Genomic DNA, 22,897 nt, shown 5'->3' on the forward strand with positions numbered 1-22,897 from the left:
ATAAAATAAAATAAAAAGTCGGACGTAAAAATAAAAGAAGCAGGCAGTTGTGGCAGGGGAGAAATTCAAATTAGAATATGCAATTAAGATACCTTAATCAAAGAAAAAAATAAAAAATAAAATAAAATAAAAAGTCGGACGTAAAAATAAAAGAAGCAGTTAGTTGTGGCAGGATAGAAATTCAAATTAGAATATGCAATTAAGTAGTAAAGATATTCTGACAACAAAAAATAATATAGAAATGAGTTAATTGCCAGTGAAAAGATTTTCAAATTACCTTTTATTAGGTAATCTTATAATTTCATAACAGCTGTTTAGGTATATAAACATGTATATACAATTTTCTAAACATGAAAAGCAGTAGTTTATTATTTCTTCTGGCATTTATATTACTCAAATCCTTTCTAAAACATTTGTTATAAAAATCAGTAAAATTGTTCAACACACTTAAAAAAATTTGGGGCATGTGTATATAATTATTTTCAAGCTTGCTTTATAAAAAAAGAGTGCAATTTCTATCCATGTGTTCATAGTAACTTTCAAAAGTAGTTTAAAGGGTGTGGGGAAGAAGGTAGCATTGCCTTGTAATACAGCATTAATTAATACTGACGTTACCCGGGACACTCATAAAAGATCCTTTGTTATCTAACATGTAGTAAAAATATTTAAAAATTAAAACTCCATTTCTATGAATAAAACAGAAAATAAAACTTTATATTCTTAGGCTAACTTGTTACCATAAAAATTGCATTCATTTTGCAGATATTACTGACACCCCACATTATTTCTTTAAACATATTATGATATTTGAAATTCAAATGGAAACCCACAGACTTCTCCTCCCAATACATTCACTGAATGCAGATTTAAGTGAGCACATCCCATTCTGATTGTGCCTTTTACTTGTGTGCTTTAAAAATGACGAGAGTATAGTACATTTGTGTTTTTAACTGGTACCAAAATTAAGATGAGTGATCTATGCAAAACCAGCAGCCTGTACTTCTAGTAACAGTTGTCATATGAAAAAAAAAAAGCCCTGAGTCAGTATTTTTTGCAAAAGTAATGAAGAAGAGTGCTCTGACGTCATTTTATAACTTATAAAATAGTTAAGACTGTCCAGTATTCATTTGTGTTGTTTTCATTTTGATTGAAGAGGTAATGCTTTTGTTTAGTTAATCCAATTCAGGTTATTTCTTAATATTCAATTTCATTTAAATCCTCAAAATATCCTGATGACTGCTGAGTTATATCTTCCATTTCTGTCAGGAGATAAATAGACAATAACAGTTTCCTCTATTTTTATTGTAGAAAAATACTGAATTTGCATTCTTATCATTTGAGACTGTTGCAAAATCCCCTTTCAATCAATTTTTTATAATTGGGATCACAACCCCTTTGGGCACAGGGTCCTGCTTGGAATTTAACATCATCAATGGCGATATCACTTCTTATTGACATTCCCCGAATGGCCTCAAAAATTATCTGAAAAATAATTAAGTTTGAAATTAGAAATAGAGTCATCCTGATAAAGCAAGACTGATCAGGGACAGATCCAGGTTATATGGGTCTAGAGCAGCGGTTCTCAACCTGTGGGTCACAACCCCTTTGGGGGTCAAACAACCCTTTCACAGGAGTCGCCTAAGACCATTGGAAAACACATATATAATTACATGTTGTTTTTGTGATTAATCACTATGCTTTAATTATGTTCAATTTGTAACAACAAAATTGTGGTCACAACATGAGGAGCTATATTAAAGAGTCATGGCATTAGGGAGGTTGAGAACCACTGGTCTAGAGGCTTAGACTGTTCTTAGGGCTTAAGGAAGAGAATACAAAATCACAACTTCAAATTTAGGTACAAAAGAGAATACTTATTTCTAAGGTAAAGAAATTCACAACAAATTACTGGATCCTTGGAGATTCAGATCCCTTTTTCCTGAGGTACCTTTGCGTAATTTTCTAGAAATGCTCACCTTGCAATGCTTCCTGATGATGACCTGGTTTCCCTTCCCCACCTAGAACATTCTACTCCTAGCACTCAGGGCCTATGAGTGGCTTAGAGATCCATAAATCTGCCTCAATCCTGGTGCTAGGTGGAAGAATTTAATATGACTGATGAGATCCATGTATGAACAGCAAAGCACATTCACCTATATATATAAAAGCCTAAGAGACCTTTAGGACCGAATGACCAGAATGACTGAAACAACCAGTCAACCAGTCGCTATGGCACGCACTGACCACCAGGGGGCAGATGCTCTATGCAGGAGCTGCCCCTGGTGGTCAGTGTGCTCCCACAGCCAACCTCCCGTGGTCCCTCCCCCTTGGCTCTGATTTGGGGGCCCGGTAGGCCAACCTCCCAGGGCCCCTCCTCCCCAGCCACCCAACCCCCTGATGGGCATCGATCACTGGCCAGGCCAAGTGACCCCACCCATGCATGAATTCTTGCAGCTGACCTCTAGTTAAATTTATACAAAACACAATGTTTCACTTATCATGTTAAATACCATGATATCCAAGAAAGCCCAGGATGAAGAGGGAACCAATTTTATGACTTTAGATCCTGAGAAGAAAATAACTAATCCAATATTGAGGTTCTAGGGTAAATCAATTACATTATAATCTCTAAGGCAGCCCAACTATGGCTAATAACCATTGAGTACTCAAGGGAGGCTATGGGTAATAAAAAGTATCCAGAAGACACAGTTTCTCTATTCATTTAATGAGCAAATGACTCCCCAGTGGACTAGTTTATGATTCAAAGTAAATCAAAGCATATAAAGTGGATAATTAATAAACATATGAAATGATCTTGAATTAATGACTCAAAGAAGCTTTAATAACAAAAAATGTGTCAGAATAACATTAATAGAAATTCTAAGGACACAACCCTAAATGAAGATCCAAATCATTGTCAAGAAGAGTTTTAAAAAATGTCCTAACACATCTATATAGGAGGATATATGAGTGTAGTTAATAAGCATTTTGGTTTTCTGAAAAACAATAAAGCCTGGTTTTTGACCATCAAGTCTACAATATAAAATGTAATAGACAAATTGCTGGATAGAATTATATTCTTAACAGTCTGTGGTTGGGCTAAAACACTTGATTTCGTAAAATTTCTTTGAATTTCCTTAATACTTGAATAATAACTATTTTATAGCATTATGATTCCCCCTTGTATTATGGATATACATCCTATTAGTAAATAATTGTGGTTATTTAAGAATAAGATAAAAATATTACTTTTTTCTTTTAATTTAAGTATTATTTTTTGGGATGGCTACTATGTCATGAGGACATAAATACTTATTAAGTTGTTTGAAACCCAACTACTTAATAAGTGGAACTGTTAGGTCTTTCTTTTGGCTGTGGGGCACCAGAAAATAATTAACTGAGACAAAGGGTACCATGAACAAGAACATTTGGGCACCTGGGCTTAGCTGAGTACTGGCACATAATGATTCCTAGTAAATGTTAGGCAGCCTAATAAACATGAATGATGTACATATTTCAGTGAGCTGAGGATCTGTCGAATACTTTCTTCCACTTGCAGCAAAATATAAGAAACCGGAGAGGAAAACACCTGAGAGCAGCCGACGAGGAAGGAAGGGTAAGCCAAAAATCCAAAGGAAATAAAATCATTTTGTGTTTTTGATCAATAGCCAAATCAGATTCTGCTTAGCACTTTAATAAATCCCTTAGGAAGGAGTATGATTAAAATTTTGCTACTTGGTAACATTTCTTCTACAGGATAATCTGATGATTGGAATCATATATTTTCCCTATAGGATGAGTCTCAAATCACAGCAGTACTACAGAATTCTAAAAATCATCCCCACATGCCTACCCTTACTGATGATGTACACATTTACCAGGTCAGTAATAGTGGTCAATAAGTATTTTAAATATATTTTTATTGATTTCAGAGAGGAAGAGAGAGGGAGGGAGAGAGAGATAGAAACATCAACGATGAGAGAGAATCATTGATTGACTGCCTCCTGCATGCCCCCTACTGGGAATCAAGCCCTTGACTGGAATTGAACCTGTGATCCTTCAGTCCACAGGCTGACGCTCTATCCACTGAGCCACACCAGCTAGGGCTCACATACATAATCTTATCGGACCCTCACTCTAACTCGGGTGGTATCATCCTGGCAGGAATCATTACCCCATTTTGAAAATATATAAGCCATCCCAGAGAGGATGAGATTTCTCCAAGGTCACCCAGTGCTGGTGACATCCTGGGGAATGAGTATAACCTGGAACTTCTATGGTGTGAGGGAGTGGCTTCGAGATACAAACTTTGGGACCAGTCAGATCTGGGGTCAAATTCTCACTCTGCCACTTACCAGCTGGATACCTGGTTTTCCCATGGGTAAGGAAGAGCTATAAGATCAGTTGGAAGAACTTACGTATGACTCTGAGCACTGTAAGTGCCTGGCACATAGAAGATGGCCATTCTACTTGCACATGGGCGTGTGTCCGTTCATTAGACACTAGGATGTTTTGAGGAAATTGGTTCAGTCTCCACACAGTCGTTTGGGAAACCTGAGGGAACCACTAAATACAGAAGAAAACCCCTCAGGCAGATTCATATCTGTTTCATCCTAAGCCAAAGAGAATGGACTCTTCCAGATTGTGAGCTATAAATCTCTCAGGCCATCCTGTTCCCTTTGAACCTGAGCACCCCAAGGTGCCAGCCCAGATGCCTCACTACTCGGTGCTCAAAAAACATTTCAGAGAACTAGCCACCCAGCAAGTCTCATAGATGCAAGGCCCTGCACCCGACCCCCTGGGCTTAGATGCTGAGAAGTCACCTGTTCCCCAGAACTCAAATCCTAGAACTCTTGTGCATCAGCATCATTTGGGGGTTTTAAAAAACATCAGCACTCGGGCTCTACCCGAGAGACAGAGATTCTCCACCGTTAGCATCCATCAGAGTTACCAGGAGGGCTTGTTAAAACACACATTTCCGGGCCCCACCCCCAGAGTTTCTGTCTGAGTGCAGCCTGAGACTGTGCATTTCAGGTGAATTTCATTTTTCAGGTGAATTTGCACTTCAGGTGTTGCTGCTGGTCTCAGGACCATACTTTGAAAACATCAGAACAGTGTTTGGTGCCCTAAAAGCCTAACCAAATTAACCCATCACCTCTAAATGATGACAAATTATATTAGCAAGTTCCTGAGTGATCCACTTTGCTTATGTAAACAGACATTAAATCACTATCAAAATAATCCTTGGGGGCAATCTGCTATTCTTTACTAAATTCCTAGGCAGTTTTATCCATGCTGAGGTAATGGGCCATCCCTGGATAATGGCACATATGCCCTCTGTCATTTGTCTTTAGTAATGCTGCCCCCTAGATGGCACTGCCACCGGGCCACCTGGGCTTCTGCAATTCCTCCCCATGTAGATCTGTAGAAAAGTTATTGTGGTTGCAGGTGATATAAAATAAAGTCCTTACTTTTGATACCTCTTCCCAGGAAGATTTAGGCTTAGACCAAGCAGCCTGTGGTTACAGTTGGGCAGTCCAGGTCCAGGTCCAGGAGGGTTATCAGCCAGAAGCGAGGATGAGGAGGAAGCAGGGCTTTCAGCTGAAGGTCACACTTGAGAACCGCTCAGAGCAAGTTCAGGAGCAGTCAGGGGTCTGCAGGTTATCTCCCCAGAGCTTTCTGAAGCTTTGGCGCATGGGGGCAGGTGAAGTTAGTGGTATCAGGAGGCCCCTGCTGATCTAGACTAGCCTGGCTGCTCAACCTCATCTATTGGCACGTAAAAGGCTCATTCCTATCACTGCTCGGATTCCCTTACAACCGGGATCCTCAGGACGAAGGTCTTCTGCAGTACACGAGGAGCTCCAGGGAGAGACCCAGGACTTAGCATCAACACTCTCAGTTTCTTCCGCACCCGGGTGGACAGAGACTTAAAAATCTCCCCTGGACCATGTACTCTGGTACATGTAGGCTCACAACACAAGCCCTTGTATGTGGGTAAAGAGGAGTGAATGATGCAGCTGCAACAGCTAATGAGATAATAGCATGTTGAGAAGAAAGGGAAACTCGGTTTTATAGATCTGCAGGACTCAAAGCATGTACTTGACGCCCATAATATACCAAGACAAAAATAGATACACTGTCATCGCTGAGCTGCAAAAATCACTTTAGGCACAAATACCGAAAGCCTGATTTCCCATTCACTGCTTAGATTTAATCAATACAGACTAATTATGTTTACTCTTAAACAAGTACTGCCTTTATCTATGACCCTGGAAGAGAACAAAACATTCTCTCCGGTAGCAAGAAATAGAAAGAACATCAGAGGCTTACAGGAATGTTTCCATTACCGGGGCCTTATCTCTCTTGGCATACCTGGTGCTGCCTCTCACAGCTGTATTCAATCAGCGCGCGGAGCCAGGAAATGCTCTGTTCGCCTCTTCTTCTCCATAAGAGGGACTCTTCACTGTCACCTTCTTTTTTCAAATAAACACTCAGCAGGCCAGTTCCTGCTCCATACATGTGGTAGAAAAAGGCCAAGCAGTGTTTTCCAGCGACTCCTCGCAGAGGCCCGGATGAGAGGTGTGCCTTTTGTCCATACACCATATGGGAGGCCTCGATGTACATGTAGTAGCCTTGAGAGCAATGCAAAATCAGGTATTGTTAAAAAGACACAGGTTATATTTTCTTTTGAGTAAGTGTTCCTGGAAACAAATTAGAGTAAATGAATGGCTTGACTATAGTGCTGATAAGGGATATTATTATTTTGGAGAATATGTATAATCCAAGTAGAATAAAATTTAGACCATTGAAATAATTTCTTTTCATTTAATAATTTATACTTGAGTTTCATATATGGGAGTTAATTAATATATTAGTATTATACCACTGATACGGTGACTAACATATCAGAATTTAGTCTACTAAGTTCACGGACAATATTGTGAAGCTCCCAGACATTGGTTTAGGGACAAGAGCACAGATTTTGCAGTCAGGTAGATCTGGCTTCAAGTCTTCACTCTAATATTACCTCTGTGATCCTGGTCTAATGAATTATGCTCTCTGAACCTATATTCATCATTTCCACAAGCACAGATCTGAGCAATCCTATAGGCTATTAAAAGGGTGGGAGACCCGCCCAATTCGGTCTTATAAAATTGTATGTTCTGTGCGACACTTTCCCCCAGTAAAGTTATCACATGGAGCACTGGAGCAGTAGAGCCCTGAGATGTGGCCTTCATTGCCACTATGATCTGTCATTCCCATAATCTGCTTTAAAATATTTAGAAAAATACTGTCCACATTTCTGGAGTGCTCACCGATCACATGCTCATTACTAAAACCAATGGTCAGTTTGCATCCTTGCCATTCTTATGCCACCAGTGACACTGACAAAGTAGGTCACGTCTGCCTCCTAGAAGTGCTTTCTGACCGTGGCTTGCAGGACACTGTACTCTCCTGGTTTTTCTCCCATTTCCCTGGTCACTCCTTTGCTAGTTAACTTTTCCTCTCTGACCTGTGACCTGGGGGTGCTCCAAGGCCCCGTTCTTGAACTTCTCTATTCTCACTCCTTTGATTGCATCTGGTTTCATGGCTTTAAATGTTATATATGTTGTCATTTTTCAAATTTAAATTTCCAAGTTCGTTGCTGAAATCCAGACTTGTTTATTCAAACTGCCTGATGGATATCTCCATGTATTATTGTCAAATAGACATCTCAGCTGAAACATGTTCAAAAACAAAACTCCTAACAGTTTTACCTTAAAACCTATCCAGCCTTTCTAGTTGGCCAGGCCCAAACCTGGGCCTCCTCTCACTCTCCACACCCCAGGCTGTCAGAGTTCCTGTTGGCTCTCCCCTCAAAATATGCCTAGAATCCAGTCACTGCACTTCAGCAAGGAAAGGCACTGTTATTGTTCTTTTCTTTATGGCTTCCTAACAAAAGCTACGCTAGATGTAAGCAAGTACATGTATAGAAGGGTATATTTAATTTAATTCCATGGAAAATAAGGCCAAAGCATGACATGACCATGGTTTATCATCCAACTATGTTGAAGAGATCCCTTTCTATTCTTCCCCCCCTTCTATTCTATACATAAGTTAGTGACATATGGATTGAAATCCTATCTTAATGCATGTTTAACCTAAAAAACATTTTCTCCAAAAAGTAATTTTTAAGGAAATAATACCTGGCTTTGGGAATCCTAAGTAAAGAACTTTGGCTAAAGATGAAACACTCAATGGGGGTGGTCAGGGGAAGGACCCTTTGAAAGATGGTATCACTGGGGAAATGGAAAGTAGGGACTATTGGGGCCTGAAACAAAGTTTGTTTGGTTTATGTTTTTTTTCGTTTTTTTTTTTTTTTTCACAATACAAAGGAAGCAATGGATCTATCAGGAGGAGAGATGGCCCAAGAAGTATCTTTTGTCTTGTGATAACAATATGAGTCCAGCCACAATTGGTCTGAGGTCTTGGAGGAGGGAGGAAAAGCCCTAATTACCTCTAGTTATCCAATGGAGTTCTTTCTTTCATGAGTACAATGCACTGACCACTTAGCCCCAAATGCATGAAGCATTACTTAGGTAATGTGTTCACCTCTGGATCTTTGGTATGTGGCTGAAGCCATTACCTAAGGTTTCCAGTTCCAGAGATCTTTGTGTTTAGCACCATGGCATATGAAAGGAATTTCCTAAGCTGTTTCATTTGTGCATTTGTGCTGCTTTGCGGGGAGGGAGAACATGCAGGGGAAAGTAAGTACCATTGCCTTTCCCGGGCATTGACACCAGCCTACTTTTCTTGAGTAATAGTGGTCTTTCCAAAAACCCTTCAGGGATACAGATCCTATTTTAAGCACATGTGTATATTCCATAAGGCAATACTGATTTAGACCGTTCTGGACCAAGAGCTATACCTACAAATAACTGTAACATATTTGTCAGCTGATCAGAGTTTGCCCCTCTGATACACAAACCAATTATTTCTCTGAGTCCAAATCTGTTTTTCTTTATGACTTGCATGTGACACTTCCTTTCCCCAGAAAAGATCAGAGCTTCATGGAGAGCCAGCCTGCCTCCCATGTGCTCAGGAGGCAGAGAAAAGCCGTGTGTTGACAAGCCCTGCCACATTACTACTCCAAATGCTGTCTGTCTCAGCAAACAAAAGCTCTGGGCGGGAGCCAGAGAGCCCCGGCGTGGAAACCTCAGACCAGCTCACGTGTTCCTGCACGTGAGGGACTCTGGTCTGTGGAAGGGATTATTAACTGGAGAAAACAAATCACTTTCTTTCTGCGGGTCATTGTTTAACATCCAGGAGGGGGTTCCAATGGGTCTATTGGGAGCTCAGGGTCCCATATGTTCCTTGCCCAGCAATTGTGATGTGGAGACACACACCACACTCATAATCCGGAACAGCCACGCAGCTGTTCCTCCAGCCTGGCAGCCCCTGCCCCAGGGCTGGGACGGAGCCTGGCGGCCTGTGCGAGGCCATGTGGGATGAACAGCTAGCTGCACTCATTAAGCTGGAAGAGGATTCTAAACAACCCGGGAAAAGAGGCATCTTTGGGAAAAACAACAGCTAGATGTGTCTCTAAGATTGCTTTTTATCATACCATTTATTTACTTTAAATATTTTTATTGATTTCAGAGAGGAAGGAAGAGGGATAGAGAGATAGAAACATCAATGATGAGAGAGAGTCATTGATTGGCTGCCTCCTGCATGCCCCACACTGGGGATGGAGCCTGAAACCCGGCCATGTGCCCTGACCGGGAATTGAACCGTGACCTCCTGGTTCATAGGTCGACGCTCAACCTCTGAGCCACACCGGCTGGGCTTTTCAGACCTTTTAAATGACTTTAAAGCTTGTCATAAATGACAAGTTATTGTTTAAAGGGCAAAGTTTCAGTTTGGGAAAATGAAAAAGTCTGCAGATGTAGTATAGCGGTGATGCCTGTACAACTATGTGCATGGGTTAATGCTACTGAACTATTATACACTTAAAGATAATTAAAATAATACATTTTATATCATGCATATTTTATTATAATTTTTTAAAGAGGTTGTCATAGAAGCCTTCTCTGTGTAAGTAGAATATGACATTATCAGAAACTAGTGAGATAAGTCACTGAAAAATTGAAGGATATTGGAAATTTTGATAATCTGTAAATGGTTAGATGGGTAGCATCATTACAGGCTTACCAAAATTCTTAAAGAACAAGGACTTGAATTAGACTGTTAAAATTTCTGCTATATAACATAGTAAATATATAGGTCTGGTTTTCTTTTGTCTGACAGCACAATTTTATAAGTAAATGTCATTTGGCACTTAATGTACCCTTGTTATTTCTATCACACGAGAAGGGAGTGTTCATAGAAATGACTTCTACCTTTACTTAGTAGCATGTTGGAAGAGAATTTAATTGCCAGGAATACAGGAGATGTATTGAAGCACTGAACAGTGCCAGAAAAGAAATGGATGGTGTCTTTTTCTCAGGAAATTGTTAAGAGAATGATGAATAGCTGTTTTTCTAGGGTGTAGTGGAGGGGAGGAGAAAGGGAGGACTCCACTTTTTAATCTATTTACTGGTGAACTCAGTGAGCTAGGAAATGTTACACAGAAGTCATTTTCTTACTAACCTGAATAGTTATCTGTTGACTTATGTATTATATTATCTCTTGGTCAGAAAATTTCTGCAAACTCCAGGACAACTAAAGCAATTGTTTTAAAAAAAAATTCTGACAGCATGCCATCAAATAAATGTTGATAAAATTGCAATAGCCTATAAAAACCAGGGAAATTTGTTAAGACTTGTCTTTATGTCTTGTAAAGAAATAGCAACTGTTTCAGAAAACTTGCTGATTCTGCCAGGATAAAGTTACTCAAGTAGATGGTGGCAGGAAATGGAGAGACAAATCTCTCGGAGTCCATCCCACCTCGATGCAAGTCAAGATCCATCTGCACAAATGCCTTTATTATTTTATTAAAGAAGGAGCTAAATGATGGGGCTAGAATCTTTCTTTTATTTGGTCTTTATTGTTCTACTAGAATGACTTGTCCTACGCTATGACTTACTTAAGCATTGGAAATGTTTCCCAAAGTTTAGTCATATAAATACCATCTTCAAGATATTATTTTTGGCTGTCCTCATACTACCTACACTATTATTCATCTCATAATTTTCTTTAAATAGACTTTGTTTTTATTACTTAAATACATTTATGCAAATAGGAAACTTATTAGCATGAAAACAGAAAATAAGTTATAAATCATAAAACAATGGTTTTGATGTATTGATTATATATTTTTCTTTTTTAAAACATTTTATTGATTGATTGGCTTTGAGAGGGAGAGAGAGAGAAGGAGAGGTAGAAATTTGTTGTTCTACTTATTTTTGCTTACATTGGTTGATTCTTTTTTGTGCCCTGACTAGGGATCGAACCCATAACCTTGGCATGTTGAGACAACACTCTAACCAACTAAGCTACCCAGCCAGGGCTTCTATATATTTTTCTTGTACATGGATATTACTATCAAATAAAAATGTTTATTTACCTACCACTTGAGTTACCCAGTGATAGTTTGGAACACATTAGTTTAAGATCTTCCAAACTATTAAGTCATCTTACTTGTAGCCACAGGCTGTAGTTTTCTTTTTTTAAAAAAATATATTTTATTGATTTTTTTACAGAGAGGAAGGGAGAGGGATAGAGAGTTAGAAACATCGATGAGAGAGAAGCATCGATCAGCTGCCTCTTGCACACCCTGTACTGGGGATGTTCCCACAACCAAGGTACATGCCCTTGACCAGAATTGAACCTGGGACCCTACTGTCTGCAGGCCGATGCTCTATCCACTGAGCCAAACCGGTTAGGGCTAGTTTTCTATTTATAAAAGCACAAATGACACAGAACAATGAGTCCAAGAAAGTATCCCAGAGGTGAACATGCTAGTTATAAAAGACTTCCAATTATAAAAATAGTGATACCATTCATTTCAATGGAGCTTTTATAGTATCAAGCCTTTTCACAAATATAATCTCAGTTAATCATCAGAGCAACCCTAAGACACTAGCAGGACATCCACTGCAATCTTTATTTTACATATGAGGAAACCAAAGCTCAGAAAAGGTATGTGAACAAACCCAGGCTGTGCAGGCAGCAAGGGGCAGAGCCAGTTCACTCTCCATCATTGGTCTTTACACTAGACCACACCAGGCTACCTTAGATTTGGAAAGCTTTATTGCACCTCCAGTTAGTAAGTAGGAAACTCTAGTTCCCTTGGAATTGCTACACATGATCTTATGTTGATTTTGGTAGACACACAGTCAACTGTCATATCTAAATGGTGGCTTTTATCAGTTTCTCTTTTTATTTAAAGGGCCAATAGTTACTGGCCATCTAATGCACTTCTCTGTAAAACAGCTTTGAATGCCTCTCCTCTTTCTATTTTCTTCTTGTGTATGTTTTCCAAGTATAAATTGATAAGCTTTAGGGATGGGGAGTGAAAAGATAAAATGCAGTCTACAATTATAGGTAATGATCAAGTTAGAATTCTATTCTCAGCAAAAATACCCTTCAAATGTAGAGAAAAAATAAAGACATTCCCAGACAAACAAAAACTGAGAGAATTCATCATTATCAGATTTGCACCAAAAAACAGAACAAAAACAAAAACAACCCCAGAATCACCAGTAAAACAAAAACTAGAGGCAAGAGGAAAAACATTTTTTACAAAAGAAAATAATTCAAGAGAGAAACATGGAAATGCAGAAAGGAGTAAAGACTAATGTAATGGGGGAAATATGTAAATAAATATAAAAGAATACCAACCCAATAATATTTTCTGGGATTTAAAATATATAGAAATAAAATATAAGACAAATACTATAGAAACCGTGAAAAGAGTAAGACTAGTAAATACTGTATAAAATAAACAGGTGAATAAAGGAGAGATTAGAATACTAGGAAAGTAAATATAAGTCGAAATCAGTGGTTCTCAACCTTCTGGCCCTTTAAATACAGTTCCTCATGTTGTGACCCAACCATAAAATGATTTCCGTTGCTACTTCATACCTGCAATGTTGCTACTGTTATGAATCGTAATGTAAATATCTGATATGCAGGATGGTCTTAGGCGACACCTGTGAAAGGGTCGTTCGACTGCCAAAGGGGTCGTGACCCACAGGTTGAGAACCGCTGGTCTAAATGTTTCAGTAATTACATTAAATCTTTATGATCCAAATGCTGCAATTAAAATACAAGATTGTGGTGGGACTGGATACAATAGAAAACTTAACTATTGCCACATACAAGAGCCATACTAAAAAAAAGTTTACAGAATATTTGAAAGGGACTTAGAAAGAAACATAAACACTTAGTGACAGAGCTGGTGAAGCAATGCTAATATCAGGCAATGCAGACTTTAAAACAAGAAGCATGACAGAGATAAAGGGACATTTCATAGTAATAAAATGGCTTATTCACCAGAATGCATAAGGATTATAAATTTGCATGTGCCTAAAACATAGGTCCAAAAGTACAGGCATACAGGAATTCATGGAACTAAAAGGAGAAATAAATGAATCCACAGTCATAATGGGAAACTAATATACCTCTGAACTGAACAAGATAAAAAAAAATCAGTAAAAATTAGAAGCTAGATTCAATCAACATGTATATAGACCACTACATCCAACAACATCAAAATATACATGATTTTCTAATATACATGAAACATTTACCTAAATTGACTATATACTGGGTAACAACGTATCTCAACAAACGGCAAAGGACTGAAACCATTAAGGGAAGATGGGCTTTCCATCTTTGTTTCAGCTGCTAGAGAGGGTGGAGTCAAACACGCATGTCTCCTGCCCTGTCTGCCAGCACATTTTCTAACCAACTTCAGTCCTGGCTCCAGTTGAGATCACGATTTTTTAAGAAAACTTGTGTCATTCCCCTTTTAACCTACCTCTGATTAAATTGCCTTCGCGTGCATATCTCTGTAAGCCCATTTATCTCCTCGTTGCAACAAGATACATAAGCCATGTAATAAATGGAAAGAACAATTTTAAATGCACATGCTGAATGATCTACCCCATGTGTGTTGAATCACGTTTGTAGTACATTCTAGACACACGACATAAATTTGCACATCAAAACGCAGTGACTGCCCTAGAATGCTATTCTAGGTTTCCTTGGGAAACAGCACCCTGTGGCGTAACTCACCTACCCCAGTCGTGTGGTCTCCCTTAGGTCCTGTGTAGGAGGTGGGAGTTTCTCCCCTCCTCCTGTGCCAGCTGCTCCGGTTTCTCCTCTCCTGAGTAAATGAACATTCGTCTTGTTCGAAGGTACATTCTCCAGGTGGAGGGCGAAGCTTCTCTGCAAGAAAACAACAGGTGTTGCAACCACGGAGGCACTTTCAGTGAATATGTTGTCCCTGGCTCTCCCATAGGCTAGCCCATTCTGCATGTTTGAGTGTGGCCTGGCCATAGCCATGCAGATGAAGAGGGAGCGCCCCCACCTCCCCCCTCCCCTCCACTCCCCCTTCCCCTCCCCCATAGCAGCCTACTGCCTGTTGCCTCCAGTTAGAGCCTGAACACCACCATGGGCCCCGCCATCAGAGGCAGAGACCAATAGAAATCCCTATTCAAAACGATTGGGCTACTTTGAGAAAGAAACTTCTTCTGAATTGTGAATTTATTCATGTGAATAAGTTTACAAAGCTCTGAACATTGGAGGTATATTGCCTTTATGGAAATGTGGAAAATAATAAAATGCATAATGCAGGAGCTGTCTTCAAAATCTGGGATGAGTGAAGGGAGTCGTCAGAACAATTCTGAGTTGCTTTGCTGGAGGGGAAGAACGTGAGAGAACTAAATGTACTTCTAGATTCTAGAATCAAGAGGCATCGCTTAATTTGTGTGGAACAGATTGCTACAATTTTTCTGTGCATCAGCATTGATACCTGTAATGTGGGGATGTTAATTATCCACCTCATGGGTTATGAGGATTGAATGAGGTCATGTATGTAAAGTTTTTAGAACATGGGGTTCTCAGTACATATTAGCTAAATGAATATTAAGATCTAGTGTTTTGCTACTTGAAGCCTTATTTTCTATTTGTAAAAACAAGTTTGATGTCTTTAGGTGCTAATTTCAATAATTTTAATAATTATCATTATTAGAATGGTGCCACCTCCCAACTTACTGGGGACTTCTCCTTCTACAGTCAGATTCTTAGCAAATTTCTCTAGTAAATAGGCTGTACTTCATCTCTCTTGCATGATAACTATTTTACTTTTTTTAAATTTTGCATATGGTATAAGCTAATGAAGCCTCATTCCCTTCTCTACATCATGCGTGCGGATATTTTTATCTTGTTCTTTGTCTTGTCTTTGCAATGCCCTGGCAGGTCAAGGAACTAAAAACAAACTGTCTTTTAATTAAATAAACATGGAGATGATTCGCCAGTGCCAGATTGCTACCACGTTTTGCCTGTTTGTTAAAGAAATGGATACCCCATGATTTAGGATGCAGTGGTCATTAGCAGATACGGACCAATGATCTGGGTTGAGACATCCATCTTTTTCTCATTACACATAATGCTCAACACATAGCCGCCATCTTTATTTTGTCACTATCATCAAGGCTTGGCCCATTGTTCTGCTGTCAGTTCACAGCTGTGAGCACATGAAACATAGAGTTGATTCTTGTATTATTATTTACTATTTATTGTATTATTCTCCATACAAACAACTGTAGACCCACTTTCCCCCAACCTTGTAGATGTTTAGCATCTTATCTGGAAATAGAATAGGATATAGACCACAGTGGCATGAGTAATGGCGAACCATTTACGTATGACATTGGAATTACTTCTATTATTTTTTTAAAGTAGAGTGAAGCTCGTAATGTTATCTTGTGTATAATGCTAAATTAGTTTGTGTTCTTAAAGAATTTCATCCATGTTGCTTGAAAATCTGCATTCCTGTAAGACAATGATAACACAAATATCAATAGTAACGATAACAGGAGGCATTTGTCCTTAAAGCACCGTTGGTGCCAGGTCTTATGTTAGAAAATTTTGAGGCACGATCCCCAGCATCCAGGTAGGTATTACTACATCTCTTACAGATGAGAATATGGGGGACAAAGTCATTTAGATGAAGTCTCACATTGCATTTGAGTCTTCATTTCTAAATCCCACAACTCTGTAGAAAGGCACTTCTGGAAAGCAAAGCAAAGGGTGGACTAGCACAGATTAAATGTATGTTGTATGTTCTTAGAGAAATAAGAAATGTCTTGTATAGGCCAGGGAGACAAAGAGAGCTGAAGAGATAGCCGTCTTACCTGGAGACCGGCAGCTTCCCAATTCTATTGCAATGTCATCCAGGGCTACAAGTCCACAGTCCCAAAAACTTTTGCACAGGCTCATGAAAACCACCTGCAATTCATAAAAATGAAACTATGAATTCTGTTAACTAAAAACGAGAAACTCTTAGCACAACAGGTGCGCAAAGACAAACAGCAGACACCTCTTCATCGTCCCTATGAACGACAGACCACAGTGGCATGAGTAATGGCGAACCATTTACGTATGACATTGGAATTACTTCTATTATTTTTTTAAAAGTAGAGTGAAGCTCATAATGTTATATTGTGTATAATGCTAAATTAGTTTGTGTTCTTTTTTTAAAAAAATATATTTTATTGATTTTTTACAGAGAGGAAGGGAGAGGAGAGTTAGAAACATCAATGGGAGAGAAACATCAATCAGCTGCCTCCTGCACACCCCCTACTGGGGATATGCCCGCAACCCAGGTACATGTCCTTGACCAGGGATTTGGGCAGCATCAATCCACTGAGCCAAACCAGTCAGGGCAGTTTGTGTTCTTAAAGAATTGAGAGGGGGAAAGCAAGAGATTAACTGTGTGGCAAAGGAAAAACCATCAAGTTTTAAATACTTTCCTCAGATAACCCGCAAAGTGCATGCAGAGTTGATGGTATTCCAAGCATTTTAAAAAACATTTCCAGTACAAACACTATTGATTTTTGGGAAATGACTTTCCAGCACTGTGCTTCATTCATATTGTGAACGAAGTCCCAGTGATTTAAATCTGGGGACTTATGTTCCAATTTCCCCCTCCCCGCCACCAAGAAAAAGATCTATGACCCTAGGATGGTATCGCTAATAAAAGCCCTAAATGCGGTTATTTTATCAGACCAAACATTTTGTACTGTTGCATGTGAAGGAAAAAAAATCTATACCATAAATTATTAAATTCATTCTGAGAGAGAGAGAGAGAGAGAGAGAGAGAGAGAGAGAAATCTTAGATTTGTTTCCATTAGGCCAATTTTAAAGTCTACTTTTCATATATAGGATAAGCAAAGAGTACTTTTCAAGTCATTTAGATTTCCACTGTACTGTACTTCATGGTTTGCAAAGCTGCTTTGCATGTATAATCTAATGTTTAATTAGCACAAGTTCATTCAATCCACATTCAATCTCTCAAATACAAATCTTAACTCCAATAAAGACAAGGAGATATAACAAAAGCTGAAACCAAAATTATAAATAATGAGAACATTTGATTTTTTGGCTTATAATATTCAGTGTGTTATATATTAAATTCATCTGTGTTATCAGTAGGATCCCTTTGTTGTTTGATGATCAGAGCCATCAGAATATATAATTTATTTAAAAAGAAAAAATTTTAAAGCCACATGACAATTTTCTAGTATGCAAAATATAAAATGTCTTCACTCAAGATCTTCAGCATAATTACTAATTGTAAGATGTGTGCAAGTTTACTTGGATTATATTTATATTGCTTTAAATGATAAAAGTATATTAGTTTGGAGATGGGATACTATAACTACATAAATTTATAGGGAACAACATAAAACATATTTTTAACCGTGTTAATTTTCTCATCTTTAGAGATTCTAGAGAGCCTGCAAATTATCTGAACATGTGAAATATTTTATTTGCAGGATTTGTGCCAGGGAACTTATTAGCACAGCAAAGATCTGTGCAATCAATCCTGAGTATAGTTATATTGTATTAAGAGGTTTTTTTTGTTATATCGGAAGCAATACTAATCGTCTCATAATTTATTCAATTACTATGCTGCAGAGAGAAAAGTCTGGCTTTTTATCCTTTTAGAATTTTCACAAGAATAGTGAAAAGTACTTTTGTAAATTGAATCTGTGGGAGGGAAATGATTCATCATTACCTAAGAGTCAAACATGCATTAGTGTGTAAATGCATTCTAAAGTGAAGAAATATTAGCATGCTTTCATATGTTTACTACAGCTTTATTTTATAACAACCATAAAACAAAACAACAACAAAAAAAGAAACAATCCAAACATTTCAAAAATAGAAGAAATAAAATGTGCTCCACAATCTAAGAAACAGGTAGTTGTTAGCTCTGATAGTTTGTAAATATTATTTAGTAATATAGAAATATATTCCTTTCATCATGTTAAGTGAAAAGCTCATTACAGGAAATAATAAAAAGCTCATCTAAAAATACATAGAAAAAAACCTTGAAAGCTGACCAAATTCATAACAATTATGTTAGGCTCATGAATTTAGGAGGCGTAAACAGAATTTCCCCCTATTTTCTAAACATTCTATAATTTTGTTATAATTCTTTTAAATAGAAAAAGGAATCAGTATATCTATAATTAAGATGTGGAATAATGAGTTTGTGTGTCCTAGACTGGCATTGTTTATTATGATAGTTGCTAGGACTAAGTAAAATTAAAAATGCATTTCTTCAGTCACACTAGCCACATGCCAAGTGCTCAATAGCCACATAGCATGAGTGGCCAACTGAATTGGACACAGCAGACACCTAACATTTCCTCACTGCAGGAAGTTCCATGGGAGAGAACTTCCTGGCTCCTTTTGGGCATTCCAAACAATCTGTCATCTGCCATAGCGGGTTAAGTGAAATGCTAAAGATGTTCTGGAACCGTACTGGGTTGTTCTTAGAACTCTTTCCACACAGAGACTACTAGCCATACCACATGCTGTTCTGTCTGATAAAAGGTCCACAGTCAGCCAGCTAAGGATTAGATTCAAACTATGGTCTCAAACCCCTAATCTGTTCGGCAGTTGTCCATCAGCATCCCAACACACACAAAAGACACGTGACAAGATCAGCTTGTTTGGTTTAACTCATTGGACTTCCCATCTGCTATTAATAATGCTGATAATGTCAGCTCCTATTCTTGAGCCACCATCTTCCATTGTGAGGGCTACTTGAGGTGGAGAGGTTATTCTAGGTAATTCGTGACACAGCAAGCTGATGGTGGGGTCTGGTTGTCACGGGACGAAGGGAAAGCCAAACATTTTGGTCTGTTCTTAAGAACTCTGTCTCTGGGTCCAGTTAAGAATGTGACAAGAATGGAATTGGCCACAGTTTAAATTCTTGAGGAATCAACCTCTTTTTATTTTTAGATCTTTTTAAAAAAGAGTGTTTATTTCATTTTAGTATTTCAAAGCAAGTGGGGTATTTCTAAAGACTAGGGGGAAAATCCTAGGCAACTTGAGTGTATATTAACATCTATTTGAGAGGGGAGAAGAAGAGGGATGAAGGAAAGTGATCTCTTGTAGATAGGTGTTTCTGATTTTATGCAAATCTCTCAAAAGTTAGAGGCAAATTAGATTTGTGTAAATCAATTTGTTTTAGTGTACTAAAGGTTCCAGCTTTTGGCACTGGTGATACTTTAACATTTTTGTTCGAGAGAGAACGTTCATTGTTGAGGAATCTTACCTAGACTAGCTTTGGAAACAGGCAATGAATGGAGAGCTACAGAAACATATCTGCATATACTTCTAAATATAGTCAAGTAAGGATCAACACTATTACTTAACTTACTTTTTAAGCAGACATTGTACATGCTCATTTATCTACAGTAAGGTGTTCTAATCTCAGCACTTTTGCAGGTTCAGATAATTCTTTGTTGTAGGGGATTCCCTTATGCATTGTAGAATGTTATGCAGCAACCCTGGTCTCTGTTTGGTTATCACATTGGGTTCCCCCCCCTGCTATTCATAGTGCTGATAATGTCAGCTCCTATTCTTGTGCAGCCATGTTACACTGTGGGGGCTACTTGAGGTGGAGAGGTTAATTTAGGGTAGTTTGTGACATAGTACGCTGATACCAATATTGCTAGATGCCAGTATCACCCCCAAGTCATGACAATCAAAAATGTCTCCAGACATTGGCAAATACCCTTGGGGTGGGGACAGAATCTCCTCTGGTCCAGGGTGGCAGACACTGCGGTACAGATTATAAAGCCCCATTTACCAAATTCCTATTCTGTGTCCTCCCTGTGCTGGCACTTTCAGATCTGTTCCCTCATTATCTGATTCACTGTTATTTTCAACCTGTTTCTTCTCCCCGGTCAGAACAGAACAGTTGTTTTCTACTTTAAAAGTGGACTAGATTGAGTTGGTTTTCTCTCCTGCACATCACTGGGGAATGGTTCGAATAAGGAATGAAATATCTCCAAGCCCTGGAAACAAAAGTCAAAGGAGTGTAAAAGCAAGGGAGAGGTACTAACACTCGAACTGAATCATCATCCCCGAGATTAGCAGGGCTTTACTGCTCCAATTTCCTGTTCACAAAACTGCACATTGTCCAAGGGCAATGGAATTTCTTTGTTTTCATCCATCTCTCTTTTGAAAAAGAATGATCTACTCCTTCAAAACAACATAATCCTAAAAAGTAACTGAGCAAAGTCTTTAACTATTTCCTAAAGTTTTTTGAAGTGTGGGAGAGGCAGTGGGGTGGAGAGAGGGTCTGTACAGAAACCCAAGCACAAGATTGTGTTAGTCAGATGGGCTAGACTGCCCCTAGAGCAGTCAAGGTCCATAAAAGTTCCTGCTTAAAGCACCTAGGAAAGAAACAGATATGTCAGGAGCTTATTTTCCAAACTAAGTCAGATTGGATTTTTAAAAGTATTAGGGTTACTGATCTTAATTTTATGAAGTCTTATAGTTCAAGGACTACCCAACACAATGAATAGGGTTTTGTTAAGGGAGGGAGAAAAATCAAGCTTTGCAGGGAGATGTGGAATATACAACCGCAAACCTTTGTTGTGCAGTGAAAAAGGATTGTCTGTATTGAAGAATTAAACACAGGCTATATTAACTGATTTTTCACTATATTTCCCCCTCCCCTTCCCCACGGTCTTTATAGTCGTTTCCATGGTCAGCTGGACGGACATAGTTGGCCAGGTTGTCGGGTTAGTCCCCCATCTACTTAACCAACGGAATAGCCCCAGTTAGGCCTAACATTAGCATGTGAATGATAGCTTCCAGAAATGGCCTTCTATCTTCACACAGGAGCATTTCAACCCTATGCCAACAATACCGTAAATTACCCATGTTCACAAAACAAACCTAGATGGGCGTTTATTATAAGTGGTGGACCTCAACAATTTACCGGAGAGTTGATTCTGGGTTAAATTTAACTTTTTCTCTGATGAGGTTAAAATCCTTTGGAATCCCTTGCACAGATAAATTTGGATATGGCAACTACAGAGTAGATGGAATAATTATTCACAAAATGACTGTAATCTAGTCAGTGAAATCCCAGAGCTTTTCATAAAGATGCTATTGACACAATTGTAGGATATGCTATAGAATGAAATTGCAATTGCATTCACTCAACTATTTGACAATAAGTTGTAATATAATTTAAAAAATACAAAAACACAAAGCAAAACAAAACAAAAATTCAAATGTTAAGACACTTGACTAATTTTCACAAATCCCCAAAGATTTCTTTTTTCAAGTCTCATTTGATTTAATTCAACTTTTGGCTTTGACAAGCAATAAAGATTGAGCAGCTTCCTGCTTCTCTCAGCATAAGTCTTTCTGCTCACAGGAGCCTTCTATTCTGTGGTAGAGGACATGCTGTGGTAGACTTGCAGATATGCAACCACAATTTTACTTGCTTTTTAGCTGGTTAATATCTAGATTAATTTCTGGTTACTATCCAGATCTCTCAGCTCACCGATTTAAGAAATCTACATTATTTTTTAAATATTTTGGTCACTGTAAAGGGAGGAGAGATTCCAGAAGAGACATCAGAATCAGCCATTTTTTTAGAATAAGGAAAAGGCCACTGTGACATAAGCTCAAGGTCACACAGCAGTTAGCTACATACCCAGGCATGAAATATGCAGCATATTTCAACCTTTCCTCTCAGTCAGTAACCTCTCTTCTCTGTAGCAGGTGTTCCCTCACCTCAGTGATGTCCTTCTCTCCCTTAGTTGATGCTCCATACTGAAAATTTACGTCCCTATGAACGCATCTCCTCAAATCCCCACATCCACACCTACAACCTTATCTATATTTGTACCCATTTTCACTTCCTTTTCTTTGTTTTGGGAGCAAGGTCTGTTTGATTGCCAAGTTCATGCTCTTCTCATTGTGGGACAGATACCTAATCCTACTCAATTAATACTGAGGATCCTAATGGAAAATAAAAATGAAAAGCCTCTGAAAAATGAACATGAGACAAAGATGAGATGGTATCATTTTTAGTGTTTTAGAGCCTAATTCCACACTCTAATAATGAGGACATTATTAAATCTAATTATAAGCCTTACATCATCATTGAAGGAAATTAGATATAAATGCCTTCATCTTTTTTTACATACTCTCTTCAGGGGCCTGAACAAAACAATGTTGGGTGGACATATAATGTTTATCTCTGGCCCACGTCTCTTAGGAAAGACCCCTGGCCAAATACATTCCCGAGTAATGTAATGTAATGTAATGTAATGTAATGTAATGTAATGTAATGTAATGTAGTGACCAATTTAATTGTCAAGTCCAAGGATGAATATCATTATTATTGTCGCCCACTTGGATGGAG

The 22,897-nt window shown here is 38.5% G+C and overlaps 1 protein-coding gene across 2 annotated transcripts in view; it reads right to left on the reverse strand.

Moving 5' to 3' along the window:
- Positions 1 to 260: 260 nt before the first annotated feature.
- Positions 261 to 22,897, reverse strand: part of MAMDC2 (MAM domain containing 2) — a 127,212-nt gene continuing 104,575 nt past the window's right edge. The window contains exons 10-14 of one of the 2 annotated variants that reach the window (XM_015565010.1): positions 16,344 to 16,437; positions 14,221 to 14,373; positions 6,373 to 6,632; positions 1,400 to 1,482; positions 261 to 1,261 (exon numbers count right to left, since the gene is read on the reverse strand). In XM_015565010.1, coding sequence (XP_015420496.1) covers positions 1,195 to 1,261; positions 1,400 to 1,482; positions 6,373 to 6,632; positions 14,221 to 14,373; positions 16,344 to 16,437 — 657 coding nt within the window. In that variant the 3' untranslated portion in view covers positions 261 to 1,194. Of the gene's footprint in view, positions 1,262 to 1,399; positions 1,483 to 6,372; positions 6,633 to 14,220; positions 14,374 to 16,343; positions 16,438 to 22,897 lie in introns of those variants that run through there. The other variant, XM_006765283.2, reaches the window with a different exon arrangement.

Source organism: Myotis davidii, unplaced genomic scaffold (assembly GCF_000327345.1).
Source record: "Myotis davidii unplaced genomic scaffold, ASM32734v1 scaffold616, whole genome shotgun sequence".
Taxonomy (NCBI): Eukaryota; Metazoa; Chordata; class Mammalia; order Chiroptera; family Vespertilionidae; genus Myotis; species Myotis davidii.